This window comes from Mesoplodon mirus (genome assembly GCF_964341445.2).
Source record: "Mesoplodon mirus genome assembly, chromosome: 4".
NCBI classification, from domain to species: domain Eukaryota; kingdom Metazoa; phylum Chordata; class Mammalia; order Artiodactyla; family Ziphiidae; genus Mesoplodon; species Mesoplodon mirus.
Genome location: NC_138979.1, coordinates 941,595 through 960,081, shown reverse-complemented (window position 1 = coordinate 960,081; position 18,487 = coordinate 941,595). Strand labels below are relative to the sequence as shown.

General features: G+C 41.3%; 1 protein-coding gene across 4 annotated transcripts in view; it reads left to right on the top strand.

Annotated features, from left to right (window-relative positions):
- MPP7 (MAGUK p55 scaffold protein 7) overlaps positions 1 to 18,487 on the top strand; it is a 267,602-nt gene that overhangs the window by 238,749 nt on the left and 10,366 nt on the right. For all 4 annotated transcript variants that reach the window (XR_014293831.1, XM_082618226.1, XM_082618227.1 and 1 more), the window contains one exon: positions 5,747 to 5,827. Coding sequence is in view for 3 of the 4 variants with exons in the window: in XM_082618226.1 (XP_082474352.1) it covers positions 5,747 to 5,827 (81 nt within the window). In the remaining variant the exon portion in view is untranslated. The remainder of the gene's footprint in view (positions 1 to 5,746; positions 5,828 to 18,487) is intronic.

Sequence of the window (18,487 nt, the reverse complement as noted above, 5' to 3'; positions counted from 1 at the left end):
AACCATGGGACACAAGCCTGCTGCATAAAAAGACCTCATTGTGTCATCATTGTCCTTACTTTTGCGAAGCTTGCAGTCTGTGATTTAAATACATGCTATTGAGGTTATCTTCTCTGCTTTCCTTTAGCGTGAACAAGCACAGCTGGAAACAAACTCTAGAGAAACTAATTTGTATACTTATGTGTAAATGTGTGTCACCAATTGTGGTAAAAATTTATACATTGAAGAGGAGATGAATGTGTCCCGTTACAGAGACATGAATAAACCTAAGTCAGTGTGCATCCCTAAACCCCCTGCGGTGTAAGTAGTCTAAACACAAACCAGCCAACTAAAAATGTGAACTTAGGCCCCACCATAGAAGAAGGACACAGGACAGGAGTGTGGATGTAAGATGCGATCTTAAGGTCAAGATCTAAAAGAGGAAAAAGTCTATAACTTCACCTGTGTGGATGGCAGAATTGATCCAAGGGCCTGGCTGGGAAAATGCTCTTAAGTGGTCTGCCAGGCAATTTTGTAGTAAGAATGATTAAAATTGTGTCCCTGTTTTAATCTTTTGGTGACAGTATCCCACCTTGAAGATGACGGCTTCAAATAACCTAACCTAGGGGAAATTTTTAAAATCGAAGTATTTGCCACTGCACATTCTTGGCATGGTCTGTGGGTGTGCGGTGAAGCAGGGTCCCTGGTAAGGGTTAGCTTATGTAAGGGCTCAAATTGAAAACAGTCCAAGTTTAAGGGTATCACGTGAGCAACAGCATACCTTCCCCCGCTAATTCAAACATACCTACTTTTTTCCTCCAGAGCTAAAATAAATCACTGTGGTTTTTTGGCGTGGGTGGAAGAAGAAAGAAAAAAATGCTAGACTTTCACTCGGCAAATTAGCTCACACTCTGGGAAGTACTCCAGAGCCCAGACCTCCTGAAGGGACAGTGACTTCACATCCCCCCTTCGTCCTCGGCGCCTTCGTGGGGAGCGGGCGTGGCGGGCCAGGGCCTGCTATTTAAGTTGTAGTGTTTTCTGTGCTTCTTTTTCTTGAGCATATATAATTGGGTTTGCATCATCTGCAAACCATTGTAAAGCCCCTTGTTTTTCTGGTTTGTTTTCTGTTTATTTTAAAGAGTAAGTTTTAGCACTTACTCAAATCTTGTTTGTCCCTACAGAGTAGATAAGACACATGAGCCCTTGCATGGTGCCTGGCGCTTTGGAGACACCCAGTAAATGCTTATCACTCCCCCGCCCCTCATCTCGCATTCTCGCTTTACCTTGATGTGATTCCATTCACAGGGAGACCCCAGCCTGCGTCTGAAGCACACCGCGGTCCTTGTCTGAGTTTAGGCAGATGGATTTCCGTCCCTTAAACTCACTGTTCCAGAGCCAAAGTCATCCCCTTCCCTTCTGCTTCTCTGTATCTTTAGATCAAGGAGCCAGGTTCAAATGTGAGCCCCACCACCTTCTGCTACGACTTTGAGCACGTTCTCTAACCATCGCGTGCAGACATTCCAGGTGCAGATGCTTCTTGCTTTAACTCCCGTGCCTTTGGTTCATTCGGCAGATAGCTTTACCTCCAGGACAGCGTAGTCACTGAGCATAACTTAAATAAATAAAACAACCTAATGAGTGCCTCCAGTTTGCCAGCTAGGGAAACGGTTGGTGAGCAGATAGATGACATCGCTGTTTTCAAGTCTTTTCGAGGGTAAAGACAAGTGTGCAGACGATCATGACGGAGTGTGATCGGCCCTCTGACACGCAAGGGCAGGGGACACAAGCACTCGGCGCCCGACCGGCCTTTAAAGTGTCAGGGAAGAATCCCTAGGGCGTATCTAAGACGAAGCCTGAATTAGCCAGGAAAGAACAGCAGTGTTTTTGCACAGGTGAGCGGCATGTGACGAGGACCCAGCAGCACAGAGAAGACTCCGCCACGTCACAGGGCGCAGGGGTCTCACGCAGCCAAGGTGTGCGGTGTGGCGAGAATGAAGGTTAGGGAGGGAGGCGCAGCTCCCAACGTGCGATCCAGGCAGACCTGTCAGAGTCACGTCGGGTTCTCTTCCCAGTGCAGGAGTGGGAGGTGCTGGTGAGAAGTGATGGGAGCCTGGCCGGGATGCTGGGGACAGGCGTGCACAGTGCAAGGTTAAGGAAGGTGTTCCTTCATTTTCTTGGCCATTCCGGCTGTTTTAAGGTGGGAGACAGTGTGAATTTCCAGTACTGACGGGAAGGAGCGCGAAACAGCGCAGGAGAGGTGAAGACGCGGGAGGAGGCCCCCTGCGAGGGGCTGCAGCTGGTGGCTGGGTGTAGGCGCGCCGCTTGGTGCAGGGGACGGAGGAGGTGCGCGTGCTGGCGTCCTCAGAAAGACGGTGCTGGCTGCTGGGCAGAGGTGTGCGAGCTGCTCGGAGGCTGGCTCAGGAGAGGGGCACCGACGAGGTGTCCGGGCTCGGGTGGCAGAGGTGGCAGCGGCACGTCGCAGCTCTGAGGATCTTCAGGAGGGAAGATCGACAGCCTTTGGCAATTGTTAGATTAGAGGGGAGGTTCTAGGTGTGAGGAGAGAGGACATTGGAGGGTTGGGATGACCACATGGTGACCCGGGAAATACAGTCAGGACAACCGGGCACCTGCTGGAGAGCCCAGGGGTCTGAGCTCTGTGGGGAGCACAGTGTGTGTGCATCCCTGCTCCCGTTGTACGGGCTTTCTCAGTCCAGGCGCAGACGTGTAGAGCAGCCATGAGATTGACCTTGGACTGGAAGTTTCCGCGACAAGTGTGATAAAGGCTAGCGCGTAAGAGCTTTGAGGGTATTAGCAAGATAGTGGGAGATACCACAGCCCAAGGAAGCGAAGACCCGAAGGGCTGTTAGACAGAAAGAAAGGAAAGAAAGAAAACACTGGCGGTCCTTTTGATAAGAGGAGGAACAACGGAGTGGGAGGGCTAATGACCGGGGATTGGGGTCACACAGGAAAGCCTGAATTTAATATCGTCGTGATGAAATAGCTTCTAGAGAGGTAGAGTCAGGGTTTGCGTGGTCTGTGGTTGGAGTGACGTGGGGAGGAGGTAGGCTCTCCGCAGGGGTGTTGAAGTCGCCCCCGAGGACGGCAGGGTTGGGGTGCAGAGGGGACGAGAGCAGTGGTCCCAGGCGGGGCAGGACCGCCTACCGCGGAGCATCCTGGACTTTTGTGAGGGCACCTTTTCTTTATGCAAATGGCTGAGGACGCCGAGGATGTACACCTGACATTTCTATGGAACAGAAACCTGTCCTGCATCCCACACGACTTCCCAGTGTCACGCTAGACACTGAGGGACTCACAGATGACGCACCTGTCCCATCTCAGGGGAATTATTTTTACACTACACTTGCACATACACTGCACGTTCTTTGTAAAAGTTTTATTTTCTTCACTTTGATAGCCTTGATGTGTTGTATCCCTATTTCCTTATTAAGGCTGTTTTTTCCTCTTTCCTTATCATATTCCAGTAAGACCCATCCATGGTTTCCATCTAGTTGCTAGACTTTATTCTGATGTTTACCTGTACCCTTGGGCTTTCATTCTCCTGTACTTTCTTGTACAGAATGGCTCCTGATCTTTTTATTACGCTGAAGTCCAAACTTATTTAGAATAAGTAGGTGCAGACGTCTGACTTCATTTTCTCCAGTCATGCCCGAGCATTTACATATTGAAATACACATGGTTTTATTGTCAGTTACTTTTTGATCCTTCATATATTACAGCTAGGGCGTTATATTAATTTGGAGGGAGAAAGTATATGCACTGGCAAGTTATATCAGCTGTGAGTGCCATTTCAGGATAAAACTGGGATATTACAGTGTTCATTTTTTTTTTTTTTGCGTTACGCGGGCCTCTCACTGTTGTGGCCTCTCCCGTTGCGGAGCGCAGGCTCCGGACGCGCAGGCTCAGCGGCCATGGCTCACGGGCCCAGCCGCTCCGCGGCATGTGGGGTCTTCCCGGATTGGGGCACGAACCTGCATCCCCTGCATCGGCGGGCGGACTCTCAACCACTGCGCCACCAGGGAAGCCCCAGAGTATTCATTTTAAAAAGAGAGACGTGAGAACCACTGTCTTGGGGCAGAGAACTGGCACCCAACAGCAGTGTGTGGGAAGGTGGAAGGTGCTGGTGAATGGCCAGCAGGGGGACAGGTCAGTTTGTGCAGGCGGAGACCCCGGAGTAGCACTGGAGCAGAGGGAGGCACGGTCGCCGCCGCAGCCTCTTCGTCTTGCTCCCAGCTCGCCCTCACCCAGACCCCCAGCCACTCTGCTCTGTCCTCCTGGCTGCTGTTCGTTGTCCAGCATAAAACCCCATGCTTGTCAAAGCCTGCAAGAGTAAGTAGGCAAGGGAATGAACCCTTGAATACCTGGGTGCGGTGCTAGTTACTAGACATGGGTTTTCATTATTCCTCCCAAGAAAGGCAGCATGATTCCTTTTATGATTAGAGTGAAGTCTAGCCAAGGCTCAAGGAAGAGAACTTGTCCAGTGTCTTAGTCGTTTCAGGCCAACACAGCGAAATATCACAACCCAGGTGGCTTATAGACGACAGACATTTGATTTCTCACAGTTCCGGAGGCTGGAAGTCGGAGATCAGGATGCCAGCAGTAGGGGCGAGGGCTCTCTTCTCTCCTTGTGTCCTCACATGGCCAGGCGCTAGGGGGCTCTGTGGCATCTCCTATAAGAGCACTAAGCCCGGTTATGGGGGCTCCACCCTCGTGACCTCAGAACCCCCCAAAGACCTTTGCTTCTAACAGCATCACGTTGGTGTTTGGGTTCCAACATGTGAATCTGGGGGGGACACAGACATTCAGACCACAGCATCGGTGTCACCCGGTGAGGGAGTAATGAGGATGGGGATCTAACGGAGGGCAGCCTGGCCCTGCAGCTTGTGTTCTGCTCAAGGCATGACACCGTCACTAAATAGACCTCGATGGCAGGGCTGTGAGAAGCTAGCCATCTGGGGCTCGTGCCCTTCTAACTCTTGATTTCGGACTCGTATTTGAAACCACTCTTCGTTTTCTGGCCCCAGTCTGTTCATCATTTTTTGTGACTCTCCCAACCCAGTTACTTTCTCTGAAGGCGGACTTCACTTATCTTTTAATCTTCACAGCATTTACTATATGCCTTGTTCACGACAGGTGTTTAGTATGTGCACACTGATTGAAATACATCAGGTCTATGTAAGTTTTCAAAGGCTTAAGGACCAACTGAGAATAAACAGTGTTGCAGGGGAGCTTGACTTTGCACTGATGGTTTGGCAAGTTTAAAATGCATGATTAGGTTTTTGCACCTAACATAAAATCAAGGTTCAAAGATTTTCTTTTATTACGATCTAAAAATGTTTAAAATGGAAATGATCCCTGTCCAGACTGTGTAATTCTGTTTTTTTAGGTGCACCTATTCTTTAAGCTCTTCTGGATACCATTACCTGTTAATGTACTCAGATACTCTTGAATATGTTTCATTTAAAACAAAGATTTCTAATCTTTTTAATGGAAGGATGGGGATTTAAATTTAAAAAGTAGAAAAGCGAAATACAAAAAAACAGGAAAAATAAAGAAATAAAAAGTAGAAAAGCAAGCAAATAACTCCTAGTTTTTTCTTAGGTACAACTTAACTAGAGATAATCTCTTGACTTGGGATGCATGTGAAGTTGGATGCACGTTTTCAGTCTGTCTTACGGATCATGTCAATCATAGCAATGTTTATATGGTGTTCTGTTCAGGAGTGAATTTCTGTTTTCCTGTTTTTCAGGTCCCGTAGGGGTGGGTTTGAATGAACTGAAACGAAAGCTGCTCATCAGTGACACACAGCACTACGGCGTGACGGTGCCCCGTAAGTTCTGTGCTCTTTGCTGCTCCTACTGCCGGCCCAGCACACACGCAGCATGTGTGCTGCACAGCCCTGCTGTCCGCACTCACATGTAGACCTCACCACAGCCCTGGGGAGTAGGGAGTGACCGTGTCCACATTTTACAGAGGAAACTGAGGCACAGGAGTTAAGGGGTTTGCCCCAGATGACACAGGTCATTGGCAAGGTGTTTGTTGCTTTCAGCTTCCCTACTCGCATTTTTTATGGTGGATTTTAATAGAGGTATGACATCAAATTACTACTTACAAGTTTTCTGCTCAATAGAAGTTTATTCTGTTTCTTCAATTTCCAGAGTTTTCAATGAGCTTTAAGATTAGAAGGGCCAAACTGCAGAGAGTGAAGGAGGCTTCTTATAAACATTTAATTACTTTTCATATTGTAGTAATTGGCATATAGTAATTTTTCATGGCCATATAATCCAAATGTGGTAGGCTTCTTTTCAGTATACAGAATTAGGTCTGTTTTTATAAAAGTGGTTTTCACAGGCATTCTTACAAGTGAAATGTGATCCTGGAAGCATTTTGATACCCAGAATAAATGCCATTTGACTACTTAATAGGTTGATGTTAGGGGACCATCTAAAAGACTAGATTAAATATTGGCTTTTTAAGTGGTTTTAGTAATGTTATCAAAAAGTCATTTGTATAACGCCCTTAGCAATGTTCTCTAGTTTTGGACTGGTTGAACTTTATTTTAAAATTATAGTTTTCTGTTACCTTGTTACACCTTGTTACTGCATTTTTCCAAGTTATTGTTTTTAATCATTTTCAGCCGTAAGTTATAGGGCTGCTGGTTTCTTCCAACAGAGATGAAAGTAAAGGAAACTGGAAATATGGAATTAAACAGTTTCTTTTTATTTCTACTTTAATTATGTACTTCTCCCACAAAAGCTGAATTGCAATACACAAGTCATTAGAACATTTTACAAAACAACTGTTAAGCTTACAGGTGAGCTATTACAGAAGAAACCTAGAAGGTGGAAAACGGATTACAAAGGAAAAAAAACAAATTAATTTCCTACTGTGTCTTCATTGCCCTTATTTGTCTTATTTTGCCCTTCCAACAGCGGTGTAAGATGGGCAATATCTCCATGTCACAGAGGAGGAAACGGGTGAAAGGATGCTTTGATTGACTCAGGTTCCGTAGGCAATAGCTGCACTTGGATTTGAAGCCAGGTCTCACGTTCTCCCTACCATATAATGCTGCACAACCCTTTCCAACTCCAGATTCTCTTTACTGTAGACCAATTCATAGTAAAAACTAATTTCTTTTGAAGAGGATCAAGGTTAATAAGGCTGCCTATCAAATGTAACCCTCCATGATAATTTTGGTATTACTCAGGGCACTTTGGACTCAGTTAACCCAACTATTAAAATACTGTTTGTATCTGAAGTTGTTACAGAAGTTAACAACATCCAGACATGTTCTGGGGCTGAGACTCTCCAAAGAAATCCCTAAAGGAGTAATTTTCCTTTTCAAACAGGTGTTAATGTCAAAAGATCCCCAGAACGCAGTGTTTTCCATACTTGCCTGATAATAAGAGTCTCTTGAGGTTCTTATGAAAAGATTCCAAGGCCTTTCCAAAGAGAGTCTCCTTCTGGAGACATGACAGAATTCCTGAAAATCTGTGTTTACAGCAAGTATCCCAGGTGATTCACTGTGTCAGTCATGTGTGAGAAATACAGCCATAGCATCAAATGAGGATGATTTAATTAGTTAAGAAGCTATTTTAAGAGCAGTTTTGGGATTTTAGATTTTGCTTTGCTTTGTAGAAGACTTTTAGGTAGAGTCGTGATTATCTGGAGAAAAATTATTGCTTTGATTATACCACCAGTATTCTGTTTGATGTTTAAATTCTCTGTTCCATAAAATGTACCAGATATCCACCAGAATGGGTAAATGGAAAAGATGTGGAGCAGTGGAGCTCTTACACATTGCTGGGGTGGGGAAGCAGAGGAATTCAGCCACTTTGGAAAACCACGTATCTGTTGAGGCTGAGCAAAGCCGATACCCTGTGACCCAGCCGCTCCGCTCCTAGGACACTCCTCCCAGAAACGCATACAGTATGTACTCAGATATGCATAGAAACAGTATTCAGAAGAGCTCAAAACTGGAAGCTACCCCAGTGCCCATCAGTAGTAGACTGGATAAGCAAATGGTGGTATATTCACAGAGAGGGATGTTGTAATGCAGTGATAATCTGCTACCGCATGCAAAAGTACACATGACTCCCACAAACATTTATGCTGAGTGAAAAGAGGTAGACAGACGCAAAAGAGAATGTGCTTATGACTCCCTTTTTATAAATGCAGGAAAGGCAGTGCTAGTACGTGCTGTTAGAAATCTTCAGGAGGTGGGTTGAAGGGGGATTCTGCGTCCTGGCAATTTTCTTCTTCTTCCGAGTGCTGGTTACACGGGTGTATTTGATGTGTGAAAATTCTTCAGGCTTACATGGGAACTGCTCTGTATATTATACTTCAGGTTTTTAAACATAAAAAGAAACACTTGGTAGTTAAGTTAATTGCTGATTTAGTTAATTTCCTGGTTTGATATGTACTATAGTTATGGAAGGTGTTACCCTTGGAAGAAGCTGTGATGGTTACATGAGGCCTTTATGTGCTCTTTTTGCAACTTATTGTGAATCTGTGATTATTTCAATTAAAAAAAACTTTTTGAAGGGATGCTAAATTAGGTAAATGCTATTTCTTTCGTGCTAAAGTGGATGAACAAACTATATGAACTTTTTAAATGACCCATATAGCCATATTAAACATGCCAGGTTGCTTTTAAAGAAAGTGGTCAGAACCCCTGATTTCTGCCTAAAAATGCTTCTGTGTGGGAAATTTCATCCTTGCTAAGCAGCATCAACATTGTTTTAAGGCCACAGTTTATCCTAACAAGTCTGTATGGCTGTTAACATACTTAGTCTTTCAAAAGGCTTTTTCAGTAAATTAAAATAGTTAACAAAGTGTATTAGAGTGGATATCAAATACTTGATGGACTCCAGAGTGTTTATAGTCTGGCATTTGGGGGCTGTCTCAGCCAGCCACACCTGTTAATCACTCTCTGTGGCTTCTCGTGAAGGTATATTGTTACAGTTATGTGTTGTCAGAGGTTTCAAAGTCCTCGTGCTCTAGAACACTTCTTTGTAGATAGGATATCTCTGTTGAGATTTCTAAAAATATATATGTATATTGCAAGTTAGGGGACCAGTTAAAACTTTTTTTTTTCTTCTTCTCTCACCATGGTGGTTATTCTGGGGTTTTGTTGGGAGCACAGGAAGACAGTGGAGTTCGTTTCACGTTTGTTTGATGTTTCTCTTAAACGATAAACATGGCACCTAAACAGTGAATCATGGCGAGGTAGTGGCCTGTGTTGTGGTTTGATGCCCATCTTTGCCTTCTAATTCCTTCTTATAAGAGTTTTCTGACCCCTGATTCAGGATTGCTCACGTTAATGAGCTTATGAGATTCCTATGGTGCCTCAGTACAATTAGGCAGTAAAATTCTTCACCAGTAAAACCACATCAGACCTGGATAGTTCAGGTTGATCATGATAAGCAATTTGGTTGTAGATGTGTTACCTTATAACTGTGTTTAGCGGTGTCATAAATGTCTTATTCACTTGATTTGGGTCTAATAATCTTTTTAACCCTCCCAAGGGGATTCCGTGTGTCCGTGCAGTAATCCTTAAACTGTGTGTGCCAGATTTTCAGTGTTCTGCCATTAAAATCGAATAGTTTTATTCAACCTTTTCTCAGTTCATGAGAGACAGATTACTGCACACAAGATCCTCGGTTTTGATTGTCAACAGTACATTTTTCTTAAGCCTACTATTTGCTAAAGGAATACCAGCAACAGCAATAACAATTAAGTAATAAATGAATATCAACCCTAAGCTCAGAAGTAGGGTCTTGTACTAACTTTAATATCTTGTATATTCTTGGATGCGTATTATGTTATATACACTTTAATAGAGTCTGTTTTTCTGCTGTGAAATTCATTCTCAGCTTTTATGGTAGAATTAAATTTATCAGTATTCCATGCTGTTCAGCAAAGCAAGTGACATTCTGTAAAGGACAGCACCACCTCTTGATGCCCCTCCAGCAGCTCTGAGTGTTGTGTTAAAATAAGCTTGCTAACTAAATAGAAGGGAATTTAAATTTTGAATGTAATTTAAACTAATTTGGTTTTTCTTTATTAGTTTGTGCTTTATAACAAGGTGAATCAGTCATACATATACATCTGTTCCCACATCCCTTCCCTCTTGCGTCTCCCTCCCTCCCACCCTCCCTATCCCACCCCTCCAGGTGGTCACAAAGCACCGAGCTGATCTCCCTGTGCTATGCGGCTGCTTCCCACTAGCTATCTACCTTACGTTTGGTACTGTACGTATATTTGGTTTTATAAATCTATTCCTTTTTGTGTTCGGTTACTTTTTTCCCACTTCCCTTATTTTTCCTTTTATAACATTATTGACATATAATTAAAATAAATAAACTGCACATACTTAAAATGTACAATTAGATCACCTATATACACACACGTGAAATCATCACCACAGTCAACATAATGAAATTTCCATCTCAGAGAACGTCCCTGGGCCCTTTGTAATCCATCCCTCCACTCCTGTCCCCAGGCAGCCACTGATCTGCATTCTGTAACTAAGATTAGTTTGAATATCTAGCATTTCTTATGAATAGAATTATACAGTATGTTCCTCCATTCTTTTCTTTTTCACCTGGCTTATTTCACTCACCGTGATGAGTTTGAGATTCACCCATGTTGTTTCATAGATCAGTAATTGATCCCTTTGAATTGCCGAGTAGTCTGCTGCATGGAAATACCACAGTTTGTCTATCCATCCAGTCTCCTGTTGATGGATACTTGGGGGTTTCCCCACATTTCTGACTGTTACAAGTAAACGTGCTGTGAGCATTATATTCAAGTCTTTTGATGGACATATTGATTTGTTTCTCCTGGGTAAATAAGTAGAAGTAGAATGGCTGAGTCATATGGTAACTGTACGTTCAGTTTTTTAAGAAACTGTTTTCCCAAGTGGTTGTGCCCTTTTACAACCGACTAGCAGTATATATAAGATCCAGTTGCTCCGTGTCCTTGTCGACACCTGGTGTAGCCAGTCTTAAGGTTTTGTCAGTGCGGCGTGTGTAGTGATGTCTCACTGCACTTCAGTTTGCACGTAACTCGTGACTGTGATGTTACCATTTGGATTGTTACTGACTTTTGAGAGTTCTTTGTGTATTCTGAAAGTGTTCTTTATCTGATAAATGGGTTACAGATGTTTTCTTCCAGTCTGTGTGGCTTGCCTTTTCAGTTCTTAATGGTGTTGTTCAAAAAGCAAAAGTTTTAAATTTTGACAGAGTCTAAATTATCACATATATTTTCTTTTATGTTTTGTGCTTTTTGTGTTCTGTCTAAAAATGCTTTACTATCTCAAGGTCACAAAGACATCCTCCTGTTTTTCCTACAAGTTTTATAGCTTTAGGTTTTACATTTGGGTCTTGATCCATTTCAAGTTATTTTGTTGTGTTATTGTTTAGCAGACTTACCCTGTTCCTGACCTCAGGAGAAATTCAGTCTATTACCATTAAGTGTGATGTTGACTCATTGATGCCCTTTGTTTGCCAAGACCTTTTATCACAGATGCGTGTTGAATTTTTTCTAATTCTTTTCCTGCATATATTGGAATGATTGTGTCTTATCTTTCATTCTGTTAATAGGATGAATTCCATTGACTTTCCAATGTTAAGCCAACCTTTCTTATGATCTGGAATCTTTATATATATATATATACAAATAGAATTTGACTTGTTAAAATTGGTAAGGAGTTTTGTGCCTAAATGTGATGCATATTTGTCTATAATTTTACTTTCTAATGTGTTAGATTTTGCTATTATGATTGTACTAATATCAAAAAATGAATTAAGCAGTGATTCCTCCTCCTACCTGCAAAAAATGTTTATGTAAGATGAGTGTTATTTCATCCTTGAATGATTGACAGGTATCCTCTGTCATCTAGGCCTGAAGCTTTCTTTTGGGGAAGGTTTTAAAAAATAAATATGATTTATGTAATAGATGCAGGGACATTTAGATTTTTTTGGTCTCCTCTTATTTCAATTTTGATTCATTATATTTTTCAAGAAATTTGTCCATTTCATCTAAATTATCAAATATGTTGGCATTAAATAGAACATAATGTTCTCTTATCCTTTTTAATATCCATAGGCTCTGTGGTAATAACCCCGTTTTCATTCTTTATATAGGTGATTTTCTCTTTTTTCTTGATCAGTGTAATTAGATTTTAAATTTTTGTTTGTTTTTCTTTATTGTCTTTTTTTCTATTTTTGTTAATTCTTTTTCTGATAAAATTATATTTTTTGTCTTTCAGTTTTATTGAGATATAACTGATATATAACACTGTGTAAGTTTAAGGTGTACAGCATAAGGTGTTTACTTACATATCCTGCACAGTGATCACCAACATAAGTTCAGTTAATGAATCATCTCATACAGATACCAAAAAAAAAAAAGACAAAGAAAGAAAAGTTTTCTTCCTTGTGATGAGAAATTTTAGGATCCATTCTGTTAGCAACTTTCAATTATACAGTGCATCAGTGTTAAGTATAATCATCATGGTGTACATTACATGCCCAATACTTATTTATCTTATAACTGGAAGTTTGTCCCTTTTGACCACCTTCATCCTGCCCCCCCTACCTACCTCCAAACCCTCCCACCACTTCTGATAATCATGTCTGATCTCTTTTTCTTTTTTTTTTAACATCTTTATTGGAATATAATTGCTCTACAATGGTGTGTTAGTTTCTGCTGTATAACAAAGTGAATCGGCTATACGTATACATATATCCCCATATTCCCTCCCTCTTGAGCCTCCCTACCACCCTGCCTATCCCACCCCTCTAGGTGGTCGCAAAACACTGAGCTGAGCTCCCTGTGCTACGTGGCTGCTTCCCACTAGCTATCTATTTTACATTTGGTAGTGTATATATGTCCATGTCACTCTCTCACTTCGTCCCAGCTTACCCTTCCCCCTCCCCGTGTCCTCAAGTCCATTCTCTACGTCTGCGTCTTTATTCCTGTCCTGCCCCTAGGTTCGTCAGAACCATTTTTTTTTTTTAGATTCCATATATGTGTTAGGATACGGTATTTGTTTTCCTCTTTCTGACTTACTTCACTCTGTATGACACACTCTAGGTCCATCCACCTCACTACAAATAACTCAATTTCGTTTCTTTTTATGGCTGAGTAATATTCCATTCTATATCTTTGCCACATCTTCCTTATCCATTCATCTGTCAGTGGACACTTAGGTTGCTTCCTAATGTCCTGGCTACTGTAAACAGAGCTGCAATGAACATTATGGTATATGTCTCTTTTTGAATTATGGTTTTCTCAGGGTATATACCCAATAGTGGGATTGCTGGGTCATATGGTAGTTCTATTTTTACTTTTTTAAGGAACCTCCATACTGTTCTCCATAGTGGCTGTATCAGTTTACATTCCCACCAACAGTGCAAGAGGGTTCCCTTTTCTCCACACCCTCTCCAGCATTTATTGTTTGTAGATTTTTTGATGATGGCCATTCTGACTGGTGTGAGGTGATACCTCATTGTAGTTTTGATTTGTATTTCTCTAATGATTAGTGACGTTGAGCATCCTTTCATGTGTTTGTTGGCAATCTGTATATCTTCTTTGGAGGAATGTCTATTTAGGTCTTCTGCCCATTTTGGATTGGGTTGTTTGTTTTTTTGATATTGAGATGCATGAGCTGCTTGTATAATTTGGAGATTAATTCTTTGTCACTTGCTTCATTTGCAAATATTTTCTCCCATTCTGAGGGTTGTCTTTTCGTCTTGTTTATAGTTTCCTTTGCTGCGCAAAAGCTTTTAAGTTTCATTAGGCCCCATTTGTTTATTTTTGTTTTTATTTCCATTTCTCTAGAAGGTGGGTCAAAAAGTATCTTGCTGTGATGTATGTCATAGAGTATTCTGCCTATTTTTTCTTCTAAGAGTTTTATAGTGTCTGGCCTTACATTTAGGTCTTTCATCCATTTTGAGTTTATTTTTGTGTATGGTGTTAGGGAGTGCTCTAATTTCATTCTTTTACATGTAGCTATCCAGTTTTCCCAGCAGCACTTATTGAAGAGGCTGTCTTTTCTACATTGTACATTCTTGCCTCCTTTATCAAAGATAAGGTGACCATATGTGCGTGGGTTTACCTCTGGGCTTTCTGTCCTGTTCCATTGATCTATATTTCTGTTTTTATGCCAGTAACATACTGTCTTCATTACTGTAGCTTTGTAGTATAGTCTGAAGTCCAGGAGCCTGATTGCCCCAGCTCCGTTTTTCTTTGTCAAGATTGCTTTGGCTATTCGGGGTCTTTTGTGTTTCCATACAAATTGTGAAATTTTTTGTTCTAGGTCTGTGAAAAATGCCAGTGGTAGTTTGATAGGGTTTGCATCTAATCTGTAGATTGCTTTGGGTAGTAGAGTCACTTTCACAATGTTGATCCTTCCAATCCAAGAACATGGTATATCTCTCCATCTATTTGTATCATCTTTAATTTCTTTCATCAGTGTCTTTTAATTTTCTGAATACAGGTCTTTTCTCTCCTTAGATAGGTTTATTCCTAGATATTTTATTCTTTTTGTTGCAATGGTAAATGGGAGTGATTTATTAATTTCACTTTCATATTTTTCATCATTAGTATAGTGGAATGCAAGAGATTCTGTGCATTAATTTTGTATCCTGCTACTTTACCAAATTCATAGAGTAGCTGTAGTAGTTTTCTGGTAGCATCTTTAGGATTCTCTATGTATAGTATCATGTCACCAGCAAACAGTGACAGCTTTACTTCTTCTTTTCCGATTTGGATTCTGTTTATTTCTTTTTCTTCTCTGATTGCTGTGGCTAAAACTGCCAAAACTATGTTGAATAAGAGTGGTGAGAGTGGGCAACCTTGTCTTGTTCCTGATCTTAGTGGAAATGGTTTCAGTTTTTCACCAGTGAGGACAATGTTGGCTGTGGGTTTGTCATATATGGCCTTTATTATGTTGAGGAAAGTTCCCTCTATGCCTGCTTTCTGGAGGATTTTTATCATAAATGGGTGTTGAAAGCTTTCTCTGCATCTATTGAGATGATCATATGGTTTTTCACGTTGATCGACTTGCATATATATATATATTTTTGTTTGTTTGTTTGTTTTGTTTTGCTGTACGTGGGCCTCTCACTGTTGTGGCCTCTCCCGTTGTGGAGCACAGGCTCCAGACGTGCAGGGTCCGTGGCCATGGCTCACGGGCCCAGCCGCTCTGCGGCCTGTGGGATCTTCCCAGAGCGGGGCACGAACCTGTGTTCCCTGCTCGGCAGGCGGACTCTCAACCACTGCACCACCAGGGAAGCCCTGATTTGCATATATTGAAGAATCCTTGCATTCCTGGGATAAACCCCACTTGATTGTGGTGTTTGATCCTTTTAATGTACTATTGGATTCTGTTTGCTAGTATTTTGTTGAAGATTTTTGCATCTATGTTCATCAGTGATATTGGCCTGTAGTTTTCTGTCTTTGTGACATCTTTGTCTGGTTTTGGTATCAGAGTGATGGTGGCCTCGTGGAATGAGTTTGGGAGTGTTCCTCCCTCTGCTATATTTTGGAAGAGTTTGAGAAGGATAGGTGTTAGCTCTTCTCTAAATGTTTGATAGAATTCACCTGTGAAGTCATCTGGTCCTGGACTTTTGTTTGTTGGAAGATTTTTAATCACAGTTTCAGTATCAGTGCTTGTGATTGGTCTGTTCATATTTTCTATTTCTTCCTGGTTCAGTCTCGGGAGGTTGTGCATTTCTAAGAATTTGTCCATTTCCTCCAGGTTGTCCATTTTATTGGCATAGAGTTGCTTGTAGTAATCTCTCATGATCCTTTGTATTTCTGCAGTGTCAGTTGTTACTTCTCCTTTTTCATTTCTTATTCTATTGATCTGAGTCTTCTCCCTTTTTTTCTTGATAAGTCTGGCTAATGCTTTATCAATTTTGTTTATCTTCTCAAAGAACCAGCTTTTAGTTTTATTGATCTTTGCTATCATTTCCTTCATTTCTTTTTCATTTATTTCTGCTCTGATCTTTATGATTTCTTTCCTTCTGCTACTTTGGGGTTTATTTGTTCTCCTTTCTGTAATTGCTTTATGTGTAAGGTTAAGTTGTTTATTTGAGATGTTTCTTATTTCTTAAAGTAGGCTTGTATAGCTATAAACTTCCCTCTTAGAACTGCTTTTGTTGAATCCCATAGGTTTTGGGTCATTGTGTTTTCATTGTCATTTGTTTCTAGGTATTTTTTGATTTCCTCTTTGATTTCTTCAGTGATCTCTTGGTTATTAAGTAGTGTGTTGTTTTGCCTCCATGTGTTTGTATTTCTTACAGATTTTTTTCCTGTAATTGATATCTAGTCTCATAGTGTTGTGGTTGAAAAAGATACTTGACACAATTTCAATTTTCCTAAATTTACCAAGGCTTGATTTGTGACCCAAGATATGATCTATCCTGGAGAATGTTCCATGAGCACTTGAGAAGAATGTGTATTCTGTTGGTTTTGGATGGAATGTCCTTTAAATATCAATTAAGCCTATCTTGTTTAATGTATCATTTAAAGCTGTGTTTCCTTATTTATTTTCATTTTTGATGATCTGTCCATTGGTGAAAATGGTGTGTTAAAGTGCCCTACTATGATTGTGTTACTGTCTATTTCCCCTTTTTTGGCTGTTAGTATTTGCCTTATGTATTGAGGTGCTCCTATGTTGGGTGCGTAAATATTTACAATTGTTACATCTTCTTCTTGGATTGATCCCTTGATCATTATGTAGTGTCCTTCTTTGTCTCTTGTAATAGTCTTTGTTTTAAAGTCTATTTTGTCTGATATGAGTATTGCTACTCCAGCTTTCTTTTGGTTTCCATTTGCTTGGAATATCTTTTTCCATCCCCTCACTTTCAGTCTGTATGTGTCCCTAGGTCTGAAGTGGGTCTCCTGTAGACAGTATATATATGGGTCTTTTTCTTATATCCATTCATCTAGTCTATGTCTTTTGGTTGGAGCATTTAATCCATTTACATTTAAGGTGATTATTGATATGTATGTTCCTATTACCGTTTTCTTAATTGTTTTGGGTTTATTATTGTAGGTCTTTTACTTCTCTTGTGTTTCCTGCCTAGAGAAGTTCCTTTAGCATTTGTTGTAAAGCTCGTTTGGTGGTGCTGAATTCTCTTAGCTTCTGCTTGTGTGTAAAGATTTTAATTTCTCTGTCAAATCTGAATGAGATCCTTGCTGGGTAGAGTAATCTTGGTTGTAGGTTTTTCTCTTTCATCACTTTCAATATATCCTGCCAGTCCCTTCTGGCTTGCAGAGTTTCTGCTGAAAGATCAGCTGTTAACCTTATGGGGATTCCCTTATGTGTTACTTGTTGTTTTTCCCTTGCTGCTTTTAATATTTGTTCTTTGTATTTACTTTTTGATAGTTTGATTAATATGTGTCTTGGCATGTTTCTCCTTGGATTTATCCTGTATGGTACTCTCTGTGCTTCCTGGACTTGATTAACTATTTCCTTTCCCATATTAGGGAAGTTTTCAGCTATAATCTCTTCAAATATTTTCTCAGTCCCTTTCTTGTTCTCTTCTTCTTCTGGAACCCCTATAATTCAAATGTTGGTGCGTTTAATGTTGTCCCAGAGGTCTCTGAGACTGTCCTCAAATCTTTGCTTTCTTTTTTCTTTATTCTGCTCTGCAGTAGTTGTTTCCACTATTTTATCTTCCAGGTCACTTATCTGTTCTTCTGCCTCAGTTATTCTGCTATTGATCCCTTCTAGAGAATTTTTAATTTCATTTATTGTGTTGTTCATCTCTGTTTGTTTGCTCTTTAGTTCTTCTAGTTCCTTGTTAAACATTTCTTGTATTTTCTCCATTCTATTTCCAATATATTGGATTATCTTTACTCTCATTATTCTGAATTCTTTTTCACGTAGACTGCCTATTTCTTCTCCATTTGTTAGGTCTTGTAGGTTTTTGCCTTGCTCCTTCATCTGCTGTGTGTTTCTCTGTCTTCTCATTTTGCTTAACTTACTGTGTTTGGGGTCTCCTTTTCTCAGGCTGCAGGTTCGTATTTCCATTGTTTTTGGTGTCTGTCCCCAGTGGCCAAGGTTGTTTCAGTGGGTTGTGCAGGCTTCCTGGTGGAGCGGGGACTAGTACCTGTGTCCTGGTGTATGAGGCTGGATCTTGTCTTTCTGGTGGGCAGGTCCACGTCTGGTGGTGTGTTTTGGGGTGTCTGTGGCCTTATGATTTTAGGCAGCCTCTCTGCTAATGGGTGGGGTTGTGTTCCTGTCTTGCTAGTTGTTTGGCATAGGGTGTCCAGCACTGTAGCTTGGCTGGTCGTTGAGTGAAGCTGGGTGCTGGTGTTGAGATGGAGATCTCTGGGAGATTTTCGCCGTTTGATATTATGTGGAGCTGGGAGGTCTCTTGTGGACCAGTGTCCTGAAGTTGGCTATCCCACCTCAGTGGCACAGCCCTGATGCCTGGCTGGAGCACCAAGAGCCTGTCCTCCACATGGC